Below are 16993 nucleotides of genomic sequence, written 5' to 3'. Positions count from 1 at the left end.
CAAGTATGAGGGAGGTTTTAGAAGATGGTTTGTTGATTTTTAGGGTAGGTAGGGGATGTAATGTGAGCAATTTGTGGACCTGCCACTTAGGTTGCCATATCTAAACTGATAAACTGATGCTTATAGAAGGTGTTAAAGGTGTTAAAGACCTTGGTCAGATAGCTGACCTGTTTTATTTACTTTGCATGTTGTTGGCTTATGGAAGTACACATGAGTATTATGTTAATGCATTTTACCTCCCCTCCACTGTAATCTATGGAGTTAAAAGATCCACACTGGGTTCCAATAAACTAGTGCTTGAATATAGTTTTTACTTATTAACTTAAATACATTAAAATAATTTTTCAGAGAAACTGTATTAATAAATAATAGCACAAACAAATTAAGTGGTATTTTGACAAATGCGAATACACATCTTATTTGTACAGTTTGTACTGATTGCAGTTGACATTATGGACATCTTGGGTCCAGAACAACCTTTTCTTACACGAACAACATTTGTTATGATTTTTTTTTTCTCTCTAATGGTCCTAATTCAGAAAAAGGCCATTTAGCCTTTCCTTGTAACACTTCCAAAAATCATTTTTACTTCCATCAATGTAACAACTCTTTAAAATGATTCGACAAAGCAATCAACTGATTGCTGCACACTATGAAAGAAAATGAATCTATTGACATATGAATTTTAAATCACAAAATAAATATGATTGCACGGGCATACTACTTAATCTAAGCAGAAATGACAATACGTTTTCCTTTTATCCCAAATGATATCTTATTCAATCTGATTAAAAATGTTGATTGTACTTAATTAAACCACCACAGATGATACAGCCATAGAGGTACCTGATTAAAGGATTCACAAGGCCAAAAAAGAAATGCAGTTTTAACTACCTGGAGCTTCTTCCAGCCCCTAGAAGTCATTTGGGTCCCGCTGGTAGCCTGTAAGGATCACCAACCCCTGATGGGTCGGCGCCTTCTGTGCTGCACAGGTGTGTGCCCGCCCCACGCAGGAGCATGCTCACGTCACCAGGAGCAAATTGTGCCGGTGCAGTATGCTTCCGATGCTTGCTTGCGCAGAGGGCACTGACGCATCGGGGGTCAAAAGACCCACATGACTCTTAGGGGCTGGAAGAAGCCCCAGGTAAGTAAAACTACATTTCTTTTTTTTGGCTTTGTGAGTCCTTTAAAGAGAAACAATGACCAAGAATTGAACTTCATCCCAATCAGTAGCTGATACCCCCTTTACCATGAGAAATCTATTCCTTTTCACAAACAGATCATCAAGGGGCTATTTATGGCTGATATTGTGGTGAAACCCCTCCCACAGGAAACTATGAGGACCATGGTCCTGGCAGTTTCCTGTCTGCGAACCTCTTTGCATTCTGGGAAATAGCTGTTTCCACTGACATCACCTGCCAGCAGTAAAAATGTCACCATGGGCTTGATTCACAAAAGAGTGCTAACTGTTAGCACGGCCGTTTTCACGTGAATTTTCGCATTGCGCGCGATCGCGAATTTTCGCACAAAACGATAACGTTTTCGTGCGAAAACACGAATTTTACCGTGAAATCGATATAGTTTAGCGCGAAAATTCACGAGCGCGCGCAATGCGAAAATTCGCGTGAAAACGGCCATGCTAACAGTTAGCACTCTTTTGTGAATCAAGCCCCATGTGATGTCAGAATGTAAATCAGGGAGAGGAAAGATTTTACAATGGGCAAACACTGACTTAATCATTTATACATAATTATTGTAAAAGTGAAGCACTTTTTTTTACATTATTTTCCACTGGAGTTCCTTCAAGTACTTGAAGAAGTTGACTAAGTGGTTAGAGCTCTGACCTGAACTGTACCACATACAAATGTCACAACATTATCAGACAGACTTTGTACGTTCTATCTTAAAGTACACACGTTTTTTTTCACAACTCAAAACATACTTAAAGATTTATATGCTACCTCAGCAAACTGGCCTAGTATGGTGACACAAACAGTAGATAGGGAGCAAGTGGTTGAAGGTCGGGTGCACTTATAACATGAAAATCACATTTGTAGATATTCAGTGCAGTCAATTTAATCTGTACTTTGCATTTGAAAGTTTAAGAGCCTTTACCTTATTTACTAGTTTGTAGTCACTTTCCAGGTCACTAATGCATGCAAGAGTCTGATCTAGTCATCAATCTGCTGTGAGTTCATCTACAAGCAATGCATGAAGTCAAGGAATTCCAAGCCATCCCCAAGTGATACATCACAGCCATAGGTCATTTCTGGCAGTCTACTCGGCAACACGTGATGACCTGCACTTATATTTGATTAGCTAGTAAATACAGCACTGACAAAAATGCTTCATAAAATGCCACAGATCATAAGAATGTTCTGCTTCACTTGATTGAGAAGTATAGATATCTCATTGGGGAGTCAGCACCTCATCTATTTAAGGTACCTATACATCTAACGATATACGGGCAGATTCAACAAAGAGACAAATCTCTCTCTGATTGAATCTGATTAGAGAGAGATCTGTTGGCTGCTCATACACTGCATGCCGATTCCCAATCGATTTTAGCATGAAATCTCTCGGGAATCAGTCCAGTCCATCGCATCCGTCACTGCCCCCCAAATGCAAAACTTTACTCATGCTGTAGAATCTACTTGAATAAAGATTAAGCAAAAGAGGCAAAATCTTTAAAAAGGGAGTTAAAACAGGTGTTAATGGCCCCAGGGAAGTCTTGTGAATCAACCCCAAACTCTCTTGACAAAAAAGTGTTGGTTTATTTATAGTGTGAGTAAAATATTTTTACATCGGCACTTTTTCTTATTACTGTGGTCTAAGAGAATTTGATCTGAAGAAGCATGATGAATCCAGCAAAACATGTCTAAGGTCCTTAAAGGACTTCCAATGTGAAGTCACAAATCTATTTTTTTACTCACCTGGGGCTTCTTCCAGCCCAAAGTAGCCATCTGAGTCCCTCACTGCAGCCCCAGTCCTCCAGGTTGTCCAACTGGCCGCCCATGAAGATCGCAACCCTGCCGGCAGGTTGGGTCTTCTGCGCCTGTACGTGTATTTGTGCCCACGCATCCACGTCATCTGGGCCCAGGCGATAAAAAAATAGATTTGTGACTTCACAGAGTAAGTCCTTTAAAGTAAACCTGAAGCTGAAGAAAAAAAAACCTTATGCTATAATGAATTAAAAGATGTGCAATCTTGCGCTAACGCAGGTGAGAGGTCAAAGTGGACTGCAGACTGATCACACACTGGCAGCTCCTCAAACACTCGGCTGTGAGCGGACTACTGGAAAAGGAAGCAAAAGACAGGAGGAGCGCTCCGTAGTGTGATACCGTTTAATAAAATGAAAACTGCGCAATAAAAGATACACTTACTAGATGTGTATGAACAGTAGGCATTTAAAATTGGCATATAGCCCAGAATAAAAAGGACATCCCCTCTTGGAAGCGAAACCTGAAGCTGCAGTGGCCAGCGGCAGCAAGGATCCAGATGGTAAATGGATGACAGGTGTCCCTTCGGGGTGACTGTGTGCAGGTTACGTCAAGACGCGTTTCGGCGTGTCCACGCCTTCGTCAGTTAACGTACCTGCATGCACACTATGCTCCTATTTATAACAGGAGTCAAGGGAATGGCTTCCCAGAGCAAATTGAGGTTAACGAGGGTGAGAGGGTAGGGGGCGGGGTTGCAAAGTACTGCAAACAAAAACCCTATATTTTCCAGCCTCCTGACGGAAGCTCAACTCTAAATCACCAGGGCATAAAGCCCTGACGGCAAATAACTGATTGATTCAACCGCAACAGTATGAAGTGTTGCAAAACAAAAAAAAACAAAAAAAAAACGGTGGCCCCAGCATCCCTGTAGAGGCAACGGGGGTGGGTCAACAGCACTGATGGCAGTGGGTTGCAAAGTGCAGCAAACAAAAACCCTATATTTTCCAGCCTCCTGACGGAAGCTCAACTCTAAATCACCAGGGCATAAAGCCCTGACGGCAAATAACTGATTGATTCAACTGCAACAGTATGAAGTGTTGCAAGGAAAAAAAAAAAAACAAAAAAAAAAACGGTGGCCCCAGCATCCCTGTAGATGGGGAAAGCTGGAGCTGGAAACCTCGGCTTCCCTGATGGCATGTTGACTCTCCAGGTGTGCTGGAGGGGAGGAAGGCGAGGGACAAGACTGGTGGCCCCCAAGTGCAGGAATATTTACCTCACGGGCAGGGGCGTGGTCAGTAGCGCAAGTGGCAACAGAGGGCGTGGCCAGCGGTGCACACATATGGTAGCCTTGGCCTTCCAATAGAGACAAGGGAGGGGGGTGTGGCCGACAACCCAAATGACAGCGGGGGCGTGGCCAGCGGCGCCTGTGTATACAAGTACATGCCTCAGCATCTCTGTTGGCATGGGTATATTCTGTATGGGCTGAAAGGGGAGAGATGCAGAGCCCTGCCCGGGGGGCTGTGGCGCTGGATGTCATAAATGCAATTTTGGGCAGCACTGAGAGTGCTGCACATGAAACCCAGCAGCAAGACTGTATAGAAAACGCTGGCCACCGCAACAACAATGAGTCTTATGTACAATGCAATAAACAGTACATGAAAAACATATATACAAGATATATATATATATATATATATATATATATAAGCGAAGGACCAATATAAATGAAAGTATAAACAAAAACAATAAACAAAAAAGTGTATGAGCACACAAGAAAGGCATTTGAGAACTAATAAACACAACATTACAATTAACGTTCTGTGGTTCGTTGATCTGAAGACACATGACAGCGTATACAGTGTTTTACATCGGACATGCAGGCATCTGTGTATGTATACACCAGTGTCTGCAATATCTGTGCCTGTGTCCATCTACATAAGGCCATATTTCCCACCAGCTGCAAAGTGCGGAGGGGGGGGGGGGGGGGGGAGAGGCAAGATTTGGGATGGCATGAGAATTGGGAACTAGATCAATGGGAACCCGGTTGGAGGTGGACCAAAGTGGTGGTGCATGGCAAGTCGTGCTGCACCTGGAGGGAATCATATAAAGTTGGCTGTTTCTACCTCCTCGTTCAACCCTGCTGGACACAAGGTGTTCAGTCTGAAGATCCAGTATGCTTCTTTTTCGCACAGTTTCCTGTATCTTAGGCCCATGGGTAGTCCAGATGAAATGGCCTCCAGACCCATGATTGTTAGGTGGTCAGTGGACTGGTCATGGTTCTCAAGGAAGTGCCGAGGGACACTATGAGTCTGCAGTCCATCCTCGATTCCTCGTCTGTGTTCCCCAAAACGTTCCCGTAGTGGGCGTGTGGTGCGGCCGATATAGTATTTTGGGCAATCACAAGATAGTAGATACACTACATACGGAGTGCCACAGTTTATAAATTGTTTCACCTGGATGGTGTGCTGGTCTGTCTGTACAAGCTTCTGGCGATGTTGTATGAAGGGGCAACATTTGCACCTGGCTTTTCCACAACGAAAATTTCCAGTTAGCCCAAATGCGTTTGGACGAGAGTCTCTTTGATCTTTGGAGCCGATATTACTTTTTGCTATCTTGTTCTTGAGGGATTTCGCCCTCCGGAAAATGGTGTTTGGTTTTGTGGGTAGATGACGGCTAAGAACAGGGTCACGCAAGAGGGGCCAATTCGTGCGAATGATGTGATTGATATTGCCTGCTCTGTTGTTAAACGTGGTTACAAACTGCGGTCCTTTAGTAGGGGTTCTTTCACCTTCTGTTCCTTTCCTTTTGGGGGTTTTCTTGTCTCTGTATTCTGATCTAGCCTTCTCTATATTAGTTGTGTCATAGCCTTTGTCCAGGAATTTTTTTGTTAGGTATGCCCCCTGTTTGTCATAGTCTTCCTTGATGGAGCAGTTTCTGCGGAGACGGCAGAACTGGCTCCTTGGGATGTTGTTGATCCACCTTGGATGGTGGCAGCTCTCTTTGTGTAGGAAAGAATTGTCGGCCACACCCCCCTCCCTTGTCTCTATTGGAAGGCCAAGGCTACCATATGTGTGCACCGCTGGCCACGCCCTCTGTTGCCACTTGCGCTACTGACCACGCCCCTGCCCGTGAGGTAAATATTCCTGCACTTGGGGGCCACCAGTCATGTCCCTCGCCTTCCTCCCCTCCAGCACACCTGGAGAGTCAACATGCCATCAGGGAAGCCGAGGTTTCCAGCTCCAGCTTTCCCCATCTACAGGGATGCTGGGGCCACCGTTTTTTTTTTTTTTTTTTTTCCTTGCAACACTTCATACTGTTGCAGTTGAATCAATCAGTTATTTGCCGTCAGGGCTTTATGCCCTGGTGATTTAGAGTTGAGCTTCCGTCAGGAGGCTGGAAAATATAGGGTTTTTGTTTGCTGCACTTTGCAACCCACTGCCATCAGTGCTGTTGACCCGCCCCCGTTGCCTCTACAGGGATGCTGGGGCCACCGTTTTTTTTGTTTTTTTTTGCAACACTTCATACTGTTGCGGTTGAATCAATCAGTTATTTGCCGTCAGGGCTTTATGCCCTGGTGATTTAGAGTTGAGCTTCCGTCAGGAGGCTGGCAAATATAGGGTTTTTGTTTGCAGTACTTTGCAACCCCGCCCCCTACCCTCTCACCCTCGTTAACCTCAATTTGCTCTGGGAAGCCATTCCCTTGACTGCTGTTATAAATAGGAGCATAGTGTGCATGCAGGTACGTTAACTGACGAAGGCGTGGACACGCCGAAACGCGTCTTGACGTAACCTGCACACAGTCACCCCGAAGGGACACCTGTCATCCATTTACCATCTGGATCCTTGCTGCCGCTGGCCACTGCAGCTTCAGGTTTCGCTTCCAAGAGGGGATGTCCTTTTTATTCTGGGCTATATGCCCATTTTAAATGCCTACTGTTCATACACATCTAGTAAGTGTATCTTTTATTGCGCAGTTTTCATTTTATTAAACGGTATCACACTACGGAGCGCTCCTCCTGTCTTTTGCTTCCTTTGCTATAATGAATTGAATGTGTAGTAGAGATTATGAATAGAACATTAGCGACAAAGAAAAGAGTCTCATATTTTTATTTTCAGTTATATAGCTTTTTTTTTTAATAATTTGCATCATGTCATATTTGCAGTTTAGAAACCACACTATCTTTTAAGCTATAAAACAAAGCAAAAATAATGACCCTTTGAACGTTCCTACAGTAAAACCTTATATCAAGCTGTCTCTCACTGTTTCTTGGTTGTTTAAATGCTTCAAAAAACAGGACTGTATTTGACCCATTGGGTCGAAGAGCTCGGAGAAGTTGTTTTGCATAGAAACAACTGAAGTTTATTAACTCTTCCTGTACTAGAAAGCAACATAAGACTTTTTTCTTTGCAACTGTTATTCTGTTTCTTAGCTGTACTATACAAACAATTGATTATCTCATTAGTTCCCTTGTGACTATTTTATTCTATTAACTATTTTATGCTTTGGGTGCCTCTTGTTACCCACACAGTATTAGCTCACACCCCTTTTCTATGGTCTACACACCCTATCCCTGGGTTCTAGGCCATTACAGTGGGTCTAAAAAAGACAGAATATAGCATCAAGAGATAGAACAACATCACTGACTGCAAACAGTAGGGGTGGTGGTCAGAAATATATTTACTCCCAAAGCATTATTAGAGGTTGTCTCTTACATTGGCAACCTAAGGCGTGTGAGTATAATCTTATTTTTGCTCTATTTTCATCCATCTATTTGCATAATACACTGATTCCCGAATGCCTTTCCATTTTCTTTCTCATTTATACAGGCAGACTGGGAATGCAGGAGTAAATTAACTTTTAATTTTGGAAGGACTTTTATGCTGCTCAGCATTCTGAAATATATACGAGAGTCTCTGTTATAGGGAGTGATATTTTTAAATATCTCAGAGCTGTTACTAGTGTTGGGCAGATTGTACCTGCTGTATCTGCATTCACAGACAGTGGCTGAGCTCATCCACCATGAAAACATAGCCACTATATAAATGCTCTCTCACCACAACTGATGAGAAGCCCACTGTATCCTTACCAGCTCACATATGCTCTGGACAGTATAAACTCAGCAGTGTGTAGGTAATCCAAAAAGCAGCAGGTATTAGGCCATTTCAGCTTCATGTCTGGGGACAGTACTTATGATCAGTAATCGTTAATCAACTGTATATTTTAATTATATGATTATTATAATAATAATACAACAGAATAGTACGCAGATAAACTTGGTGTGTTTTTACTTTTACATTTTGGCTTCTACTCAACTTGCACTGAACATTGCCAGAAGCAGATGAGCCTCCTGGGCTGTACCATTACTGTAAAGCTGTTTAGCTCTATTTGGGACACCACTGGTACAGAATATTTTCTTCACCAGCTACTAAATTATTCATTTTATTGTTTCCTTGTGGGCAACCAGACAATGTTGATTTCCTGGAAAAGATGTAGGACAAATAATGACTAAAAAGAAAAAAACGTTTTAAGATGCAAAGTAAGGTAAAAGTAAAACATTGTCTTTTAAATTCAGAGGTCGTACCTTACTTTCAAATTCTGAACTGAAGGCATTACATTCACATCAAACGTTGATACAGGTAATGATACTAATAATAATAATTCCAGTATTTGCAAAGCGCTTTTCTCCCATCAGCCTCAAAGCGCTTGCAAGGCAGCCTTGCACTCAATGGGCAGTAACAGTGTTATGAGGTCTTGCCCAGTGCTCTTAAAGGGAAGGTCCAAGCAAAAAAAAAAAAATGAGATTCACTTACCTGGGGCTTCTACCAGCCCCATGCAGCCATCCTGTGCCCTCGTAGTCACTCACTGCTGCTCCAGTCCCCCGCTGGCAGCTTTCTGACCTCGGAGGTCAGGGCCAAATTGCGTACATTTTTACACATTCCCGCTAGTGCAGGAACATTAACACATAAATTTTTACGCGTTAGTGGTGAAACGCGTACATTTTTGTTCCTGCACTAGCTGGAATGCGTAAAAATGTATGCAATGTGGCCCTGACCTCCGAGGTCAGAAAGCTGCCAGCGGGGGACTGGAGCAGCAGTGAGTGACTACAAGGGCACAGGATGGCTACATGGGGCTGGTAGAAGCCCCAGGTAAGTGAATCTCATTTTTTTTTTTTGCTTGAACCTTCCCTTTAATCATTACAAAATCCAGCCACTTGAATTACTAACTGTACAGTTAGTCATTAGCAGTATTACCTAAATTAACATTTGATGTCTGCATTTCTACTCCCCAACTAACACCGGGACTTACTATACTTGCCTTAAATCCACACAGACCTGGATTATGGAATCATTTTCCTGGTGCTTGAATCATGCCACCAATGTGAGAGCGGAGGTGGGTGCAGAGGCACTAAAACAGCCCGTACACATCCTAAGGCCCATTGCATAAAACTAATTAACTTACCAGTATGTTTTTGGAATGTGGGAAGTACCTGGAGGGAAGTCAGAGAAACATAGGGAGAATACACAAACCTCATGCAGATAAGGTCCTGATTGGGATTCATACCTAAAACTCTGGTGCTGAAGGTGAGCATTCTAGCCACGTATCTACCACCTGCCCTACCAAATAACATTGGTGATGAAATAGGACGTCGATGCTGAGCAATATCATCTCTTGCCATTTGCCATCAGCAATGCTGCTGAAGCTTTGACACAATAATGGATGTGTAAAGCTATACAGCATAATAAAGCAACTGAGTGAAATATGTTTTTATTGTGTATAGTATTTACTTGTACCTATATTGATTGAATTTTATTGATCTGCTGCTCATATTTTTCTCTGAAGCCAAATACATAAAAGTATGTACAAAAGAGGCCATCATTCTCAAATGTTCCTGGAAATCCTATCAGTGAAAGATGAATAAACACTCCAAGATGTGTTTCATGTGGCTACTCTGCTTTCATGTCAGCTCTCACAATTCTAGCGGAGAGCTTTTTCTGTACATTGAAGAGGAAATACTTTTGTTAGCGTTAATATTAGGAAGAAGAAAAAAAGAAAAAGGTTAGAGTGAACTGCTAATGTGCAAAAGCAAACCTATCCTTAAAATATTAGCTGCATTACATAGACACATACTGTACATATAATTACTAGCTAAAACCATTACAGTAAAGTCCCGGTTAGCTGGAGATCAACCATCCGGCAGTCTCAACTAACTGGCATGCCTGGTGGGGGAGAATGTTCCTTCCTATATTTGCAGAGTTGTGCGCAGCAGTAGCTACTTACAAATCCAAAAGCCGGTCGTATTCACTCCAGTAGCTCCCCGCGTCTTTGCGTCATCCTCGTTTAGTTTCACGCCGTGATTTGCGAACAGCGCAGGAGATTTGGGTGCAGCCGGCGCCACCATAGGCTGTAATAGGAATTACGGCTATAGCAGCGCACAGAGTGCAACTTCGGCGCCGTCACAACGCGGAGCTGAAGTTGCATTTAAAACACTATAATTCATCATTCATCATAAAACACTATAATTCACTATCCATGGCGGCTTGGAGGGGGAATAGTAATTAACACGGCCGGGACTTGTGCGGCAGCAGGATCAGCCATATACCGGCTGTTTCCTGCGCCCAAGTCTCCCGGCGCCCATTCATCTCGTACGCATGATTTGTTAGTGACTGTCACTGCTGCGTACCACTCTGTCGGTCATGAGGGGTTGTTCGTGTTAATTTTAATGCCGGTTGCTTGAAAAACACATATCCAGCATCAATCAATACCCGCCTGTGCAGATAAACGGGACTCTAGTGTACCTTCATCTAGTCCATCCTGTATAAGTAGGACCTTTATTATTGAACAAGACACTCACTAACATTTCCCAGCTCTGTTTTTGCCAATTGGCTTGTGGTAGGCAATCCTGATCTGTAAGACTATGTATATAATACCTCTCTTCCCAAATGACTTTTTTTAAATTGCTAACAGCGGCCATAATAGGTCAGTACTTATGTATATAGACAAATCTATCATATTTGAAAACATATTTGAAGCTGAGAATGAATATAGAAGTATGGTCGCCATGTGAAGATGCGGCATTTAACATCTCCTGCTATGAGAAGTTGGACATTTTCTCAGTAGTTCAAGTATTTTTACATCACACAAGCATAGCCCCCATTAGCCTGTTTTTTTCACAGGCGATTCCTCAATACCTCCACATGTTTCATCATGAAAGCTGATTTGCATGACTGTGTCCACTATTAGTGAAACTGGAATGATTGCACCTGTGTTATGCATATCTACAATCCCTAAGAATGTGTTGGGTCCTATTCTGCACAGAAGGAATATGTCATTGCAGGAAAGTAGAATAGGAATAGTGTTAAGAGATTCAAAAAGTTTTACTCTGCTTTGCTCATACTTTATACATATGGACCACGGAAACAAACAAAAAGTGGAACATTCTGAGTATCTTTAATAACAAGCTAAGTACTATTGCCATCCATGGTTTCCAGCAAGAGTGCTAAAAAAAAAAAAAAAAAAGTTATAGCAGCTGCAGATTAAATTTTAAGTATAATAGTACATGGCATTATTTTGCAAAAAGGCTTGTGTGTGTAACAAATCTATGTACAAACACAACCTACTGCTGTACTACTGTAGCAAATTCAGAAACTTTATTTAGCACATGACGTTTTAGCATACCTAGAAATTATGCCCCCTCCCCGTTAAAAATACTTGGCTTCATGGATGGAGCGCTCCTCATACAGTCTATGCTAGGCTTATGTTTAGAGTAAAGTGTTTGTTCTGTGTCTCAACACTTAGGTTGCCACTTGGTCTGGTGACTGATGTATTGGACTGTTTGTTGCCTCCAAAAGTACTTACAGTCCAGATTGGCAGGGCACAACAAACCCCAAAACTTTTCCTTAGAGTCCAAGCAGACGGCTGTCAGCGCAGCCTAATTTCCACACTGTCAAGGACACTTGAATCTATGATTTGTATCAGCCTTGCTGCTGTAACTGCATCACTCACTACCTTACATCTGTATTGCAGGCCCCTTTCTCATCTGTGTCTCCTGCGCTGTTGCTCCGCAGCATCCCGTGGTACAGAACAACAGAAGCTTGAATGTCCGTGGGTGAGATTGAAAGCTGGTCTGGCCAGTGGCCACCCAGATATTAGATCCAAGGCAGATTAGTGTGGATTGCAAGGGTAAACAGCATTGTCCACACCAGAGTTTTAGGCCACGCCCACATACATTATGCCCTCTCCATGTGGGCTTCCTCAGTGTGATTGGCTGTGGATTGAGGAAGGGAGCATCGTGGCCTGCTATTTATTGTCAGGTCAAGTCATACACAATTTACTTTTTTCCCTAAGTTTTCTCCTAGGAGATAATTTTTCATCTTCTGTTTAAAATAATTTTTCAGCATTCTTTAGTGGAAAATTACCAAAAAGTAGGGGAAAAAGTACTGAAGAATTATTCGGAGTATTTTCTTGCTTGCTGGTTGCGTAAAAGACATGTTGTGAAAATATACCTAGGAGAAAACTTACGAGAAAAAATAAATTGAATCAGCTACATAAAGTTTTTTAATTTGCTACAATTGTAGCAGTTTGTGTTTGTACATAAACTCTGCAATTAAATGATACAATCCAGCACTCCCCGATACCTCGGGCATTGGGGCGAGGTTGATTGAACATTTAATTAGCATGTTCACTGGAAATGAACTGATGGTTATGACATACAGGATCTTCTCAAAAAATTAGCATACCGTGATAAAGTTCATTATTTTCTGTAATGTACTAATAAACTTTAGACTTTCATATATTTTAGATTCATTACACACAACTGAAGTAGTTCAAAGCCTTTTATTGTTTTAATATTGATGATTTTGGCATACAGCTCATGAAAACCCAAAATTCCTATCTCAAAAAATTAGCATATCATGAAAAGGTTCTCTAAACGAGCTATTAATCTAATCACCTGAATCAACTAATTAACTCTAAACACCTGCAAAAGATTCCTGAGGCTTTTAAAAACTCCCAGCCTGGTTCATTACTCAAAACCGCAATCATGGGTAAGACTGCCGACCTGACTGTTGTCCAGAAGGCCATCATTGACACCCTCAAGCAAGAGGGTAAGACACAGAAAGAAATTTCTGAATGAATAGACTGTTCCCAGAGTGCTGTATCAAGGCACCTCAGTGGGAAGTCTGTGGGAAGGAAAAAGTGTGGCAGAAAACGCTGCACAACGAGAAGAGGTGACCGGACCCTGAGGAAGATTGGAGAGATGGACCGATTCCAGCCCTTGGGGGACCTGTGGAAGCAATGGACTGAGTCTGGAGTAGAAACATCCAGAGCCATCGTGTACAGGCATGTACAGGAAATGGGCTATAGGGGCCGCATTCCCCAGGTAAAGCCACTTTTGAACCAGAAACAGCGGCAGAAGCGCTTGACCTGTACTTGACACTGGACTTCAGGCATTTTGGCATTTCCCTCTCCCCAGTCTTCCTCCAGACTCTGGCATCTTGATTACCGAATGACGTGCAAATGTTGCTTTCATCCGAAAAAAGTACTTTGGACCACTGAGCAACAGTCCAGTGCTACTTCTCTGTAGCCCAGGTCAGGCGCTTCTGCCGCTGTTTCTGGTTCAAAAGTGGCTTGATCTGGGGAATGTGGCACCTGTAGCCCATTTTCTGCCACACTTTTTCCTTCCCACAGACTTCCCACTGAGGTGCCTTGATACAGCACTCTGGGAACAGCCTATTTGTTCAGAAATTTCTTTCTGTGTCTTACCCTCTTGCTTGAGGGTGTCAATGATGGCCTTCTGGACAGCAGTCAGGTCGGCAGTCTTACCCATGATTGCAGTTTTGAGTAATGAACCAGGCTGGGAGTTTTAAAAGCCTCAGGAATCTTTTGCAGGTGTTTAGAGTTAATTAGTTGATTCAGATGATTAGGTTAATAGCTCGTTTAGAGAACCTTTTCATGATATGCTAATTTTTTGAGATAGGAATTTTGGGTTTTCATGATCTGTATGCCAAAATCATCAATATTATAACAATAAAAGGCTTTGAACTACTTCAGTTGTGTGTAATGAATCTAAAATATATGAAAGTCTAAAGTTTATCAGTACATTACAGAAAATAATGAACTTTATCACAATATGCTCATTTTTTGAGAAGATCCTGTATGTCACAAAGTTTTTTGTACTAAAGTGAAATAACTATTTTAGACTTTATTAAGTTTACAGACTTGTAACTTGTACCTATACATTGTACTGAAATCTGCAATTGTTTGCAACAAAAAAATCATCTTTTTTTTATTGCAAAGCACTAAATACATTACTCACTCATCCCTTTCTATATTTAAACAGATGCGCACAACTCAGAAGGTTTCAGTTTGGCCGGTGGGTCTGGTTGGAGGACGACGTTACGAGCGGCCAGTTGTTGAAAACGGGAAAGTGGTTGGATGGTACACAGGATGGAGAGCAGACAGACCGTTTGCCATTGACATGGCAGGTAAACTATTAACAGAACATTCTGATGATTTATTGATATTGTATACATTTCCTTCACAGACCGTGTTGCTAATTTAAAGAGAATCTGTACTCTAAAATTCTTACAATAAAAAGCATACCATTCTATTCATTATGTTCTCCAGGGCCCCTCTGTGCTGTTTCTGCCACTCCCTGCTGCAATCCTGGCTTGTAATTGCCAGTTTTAGGCAGTGTTTACAAAACAAAAGACATGGCTGCTAACCAGCTTGTGATAGTGTAACGATTTGTGTCAGCAAATAACAGAATTCTGATTATAGGTGATCTGCAGTATCACCTATAATGCAGATGTATACCTGATTATATGGTGCTCTGCAGAATCACCTATAATGCTGGTATATCAGAAGCTGTAGTGACAACAATATATAGTGATTTGGTGCAACAGTAGTACTGATAGGTTTAACAATACCTCACCAGAGGAGCTGGTGGGTACTAACAGTACAGTGCCCCTCACTAGAGTCAAGGGCACTCTGGTGAGAGTAGAGAGGTCAGACAGATCGAGTTTGGCAACAGACAGACAGATGCAGTACAAAATCGGAAGGCAGAGACTGAAAGTTATAAACAAGCAGAGTCAGCAGCAAGATCAGATAGGCAAAGGTACAGAATCGCTGAGCAGAAGAATAGTCAGAACAAGCCAGAGTCATGCACAAATAATACACAGTAGTATAATGATTAAAGCTATCAAACAATTCCTATCTTGTGTGAAATCCTCGGTTTCCTCCCGGATCAAAGCACACCGGAACTATCTAAGGGTCTGAGGGCTAACACGAAGTGTTCGCAACTGCAGACAAGTTGCGAGTGAATCAGCTAGGCTTTTGAAGCAGAGGAGACCCATCAGGCACGCCCCCTCCTATCAGCCAATGAGGAGCGGCAAGTGTCTCCTCTGACGTCAGCCGACCGGCCGGTCAGCTGACGCGCCTCCTCCCCACATAAAAGTCCTGTCTATGCGCGTGCGCACGCGACAAAGCAACCCTATTTGCAACAGACAGCCCCGTCCTCGGCGTGCTAGACAGGGAGCTGGAGGCAGCCGCGGAGGTAGCGCTATTCACTGCGGCTGCCTCTCCAAATTTGTTACAGATAGGCTCAGAGAAGCTCTGTCTGTGACTCATACAGAGCCTGCAGGGGGCGTGGAGAGAGTGTGTATAGATTCTGCCTATCACAATAGAGCAGCACATTCCTGCCTCAGCCTACAAAGCTGACAAAGGAAAGAAGATTAGATTAGATAACAGAGATAATACAGCCACTGTGCAACTAGGAAAGGCTGCAGTAAGACAGACCACATTAGAACAGGTATAGGAATTTATAGGATAGAAGAAATAAGGCTGAAAATTTTGTTACAGAGTCTCTTTAAATTCTTTCATAAGACTCAAAGAAAAGCCATGAAAATATGAGAACACAAAAACTATATGGAGATGGTGTTCTGGGGAACACTTTAACCTAAGATTTAGTGCAGAGGATAATTCTTCGTTCAATCTACATAGTGGAATAATATGTAAAAGCAACCACTGGAAAGATATATAGTCCAACATAAGAGGGTAACTCTGCAGGTGATGACTCTGTAGTCTTCCTACACTTTAAGAAGGTTGGACAGTTTTATTAATTAGTTACTAGAACATTCATCTCTAAACAAGAGCAGAAGACAAAAAAAATCGCTTATCAAATTTCTTTACTTTTATAAATGGAACTGAAGGTGAAAGGAATATGGAAGCTGACATTTATTTTCTTTTAAACAATACCAGTTTCCTGTCTTTCTAGATTAGCCACACACTTGTTTCAGGTGTGTAATTCAGACACTATTGAAGTCTGAAAGAACAGTAGGGTAACGGATAATGTTTAAAAGGTAATACATATGTCAGCTTTCATCTGCCTCTCCCTTAAATTCTTACAATAAAAAGCATACCATTCTATTCATTATTTTTTCCTGGGCCCCTCTGTGCTGTTTCTGCCTCTCTCTGCTGCAATCCTGGCTTGTAATTGCCATTTTTATCCAGTGTTTACAAACAAAATACACAGCTCAGTGTGTGAATCATACAGAGCTTGGAGGGGGCCTGGAGAGGGTGTGTATAGCTTCTAGCCAATCACAAGCAGCACAGCACATTCCAGCTTGACTGCCTCAGCCCGACAGACCCAACAGAGGAGAGAAGATTAGATCATTTAACAGAGATAATACAGCCACTGTGCAAATAGGAAAGGCTGCAGTTAGACAGAGCACATTAGAACAGGTATAGGAACTTATAGGATAGAAGAAATAAGGCTGACAATTTTGTTACAGAGTCTCTTTAAGGTTGCCTTCAAAGATGAGCTGTAAGCCATACTATCTGTGAAAAACAACAACACATAAATAAGTAGATACATACTTGCTCTTCTTACTGTATATACAATAACATATGTATTGTACTGTCCACATTTTGATTTTAATGATTTCTCTATAGTAAAAAAAAGAGAAAATCCTTAGGATTTTCCATTTTGACTCTATCTTGAAGCCAATCCTAACATAATTTCCACCCTTACTCTGTCTGTGCCTTACCTGCTCTC

At 42.1% G+C, this 16993-nt stretch overlaps 1 protein-coding gene across 1 annotated transcript in view; it reads left to right on the top strand.

The window, feature by feature from the left end:
• B3GAT2 (beta-1,3-glucuronyltransferase 2) overlaps positions 1–16993 on the top strand; it is a 235945-nt gene that overhangs the window by 129333 nt on the left and 89619 nt on the right. Inside the window, exon 2 of the mRNA XM_068281461.1 lies at positions 14279–14423. Within this exon, the coding sequence (XP_068137562.1) occupies positions 14279–14423 (145 nt within the window). The remainder of the gene's footprint in view (positions 1–14278; positions 14424–16993) is intronic.

The sequence above is a fragment of the Hyperolius riggenbachi genome, chromosome 4, assembly GCF_040937935.1.
Source record: "Hyperolius riggenbachi isolate aHypRig1 chromosome 4, aHypRig1.pri, whole genome shotgun sequence".
Taxonomy (NCBI): Eukaryota; Metazoa; Chordata; class Amphibia; order Anura; family Hyperoliidae; genus Hyperolius; species Hyperolius riggenbachi.
This window is presented reverse-complemented; position numbering and strand designations above follow the sequence as displayed.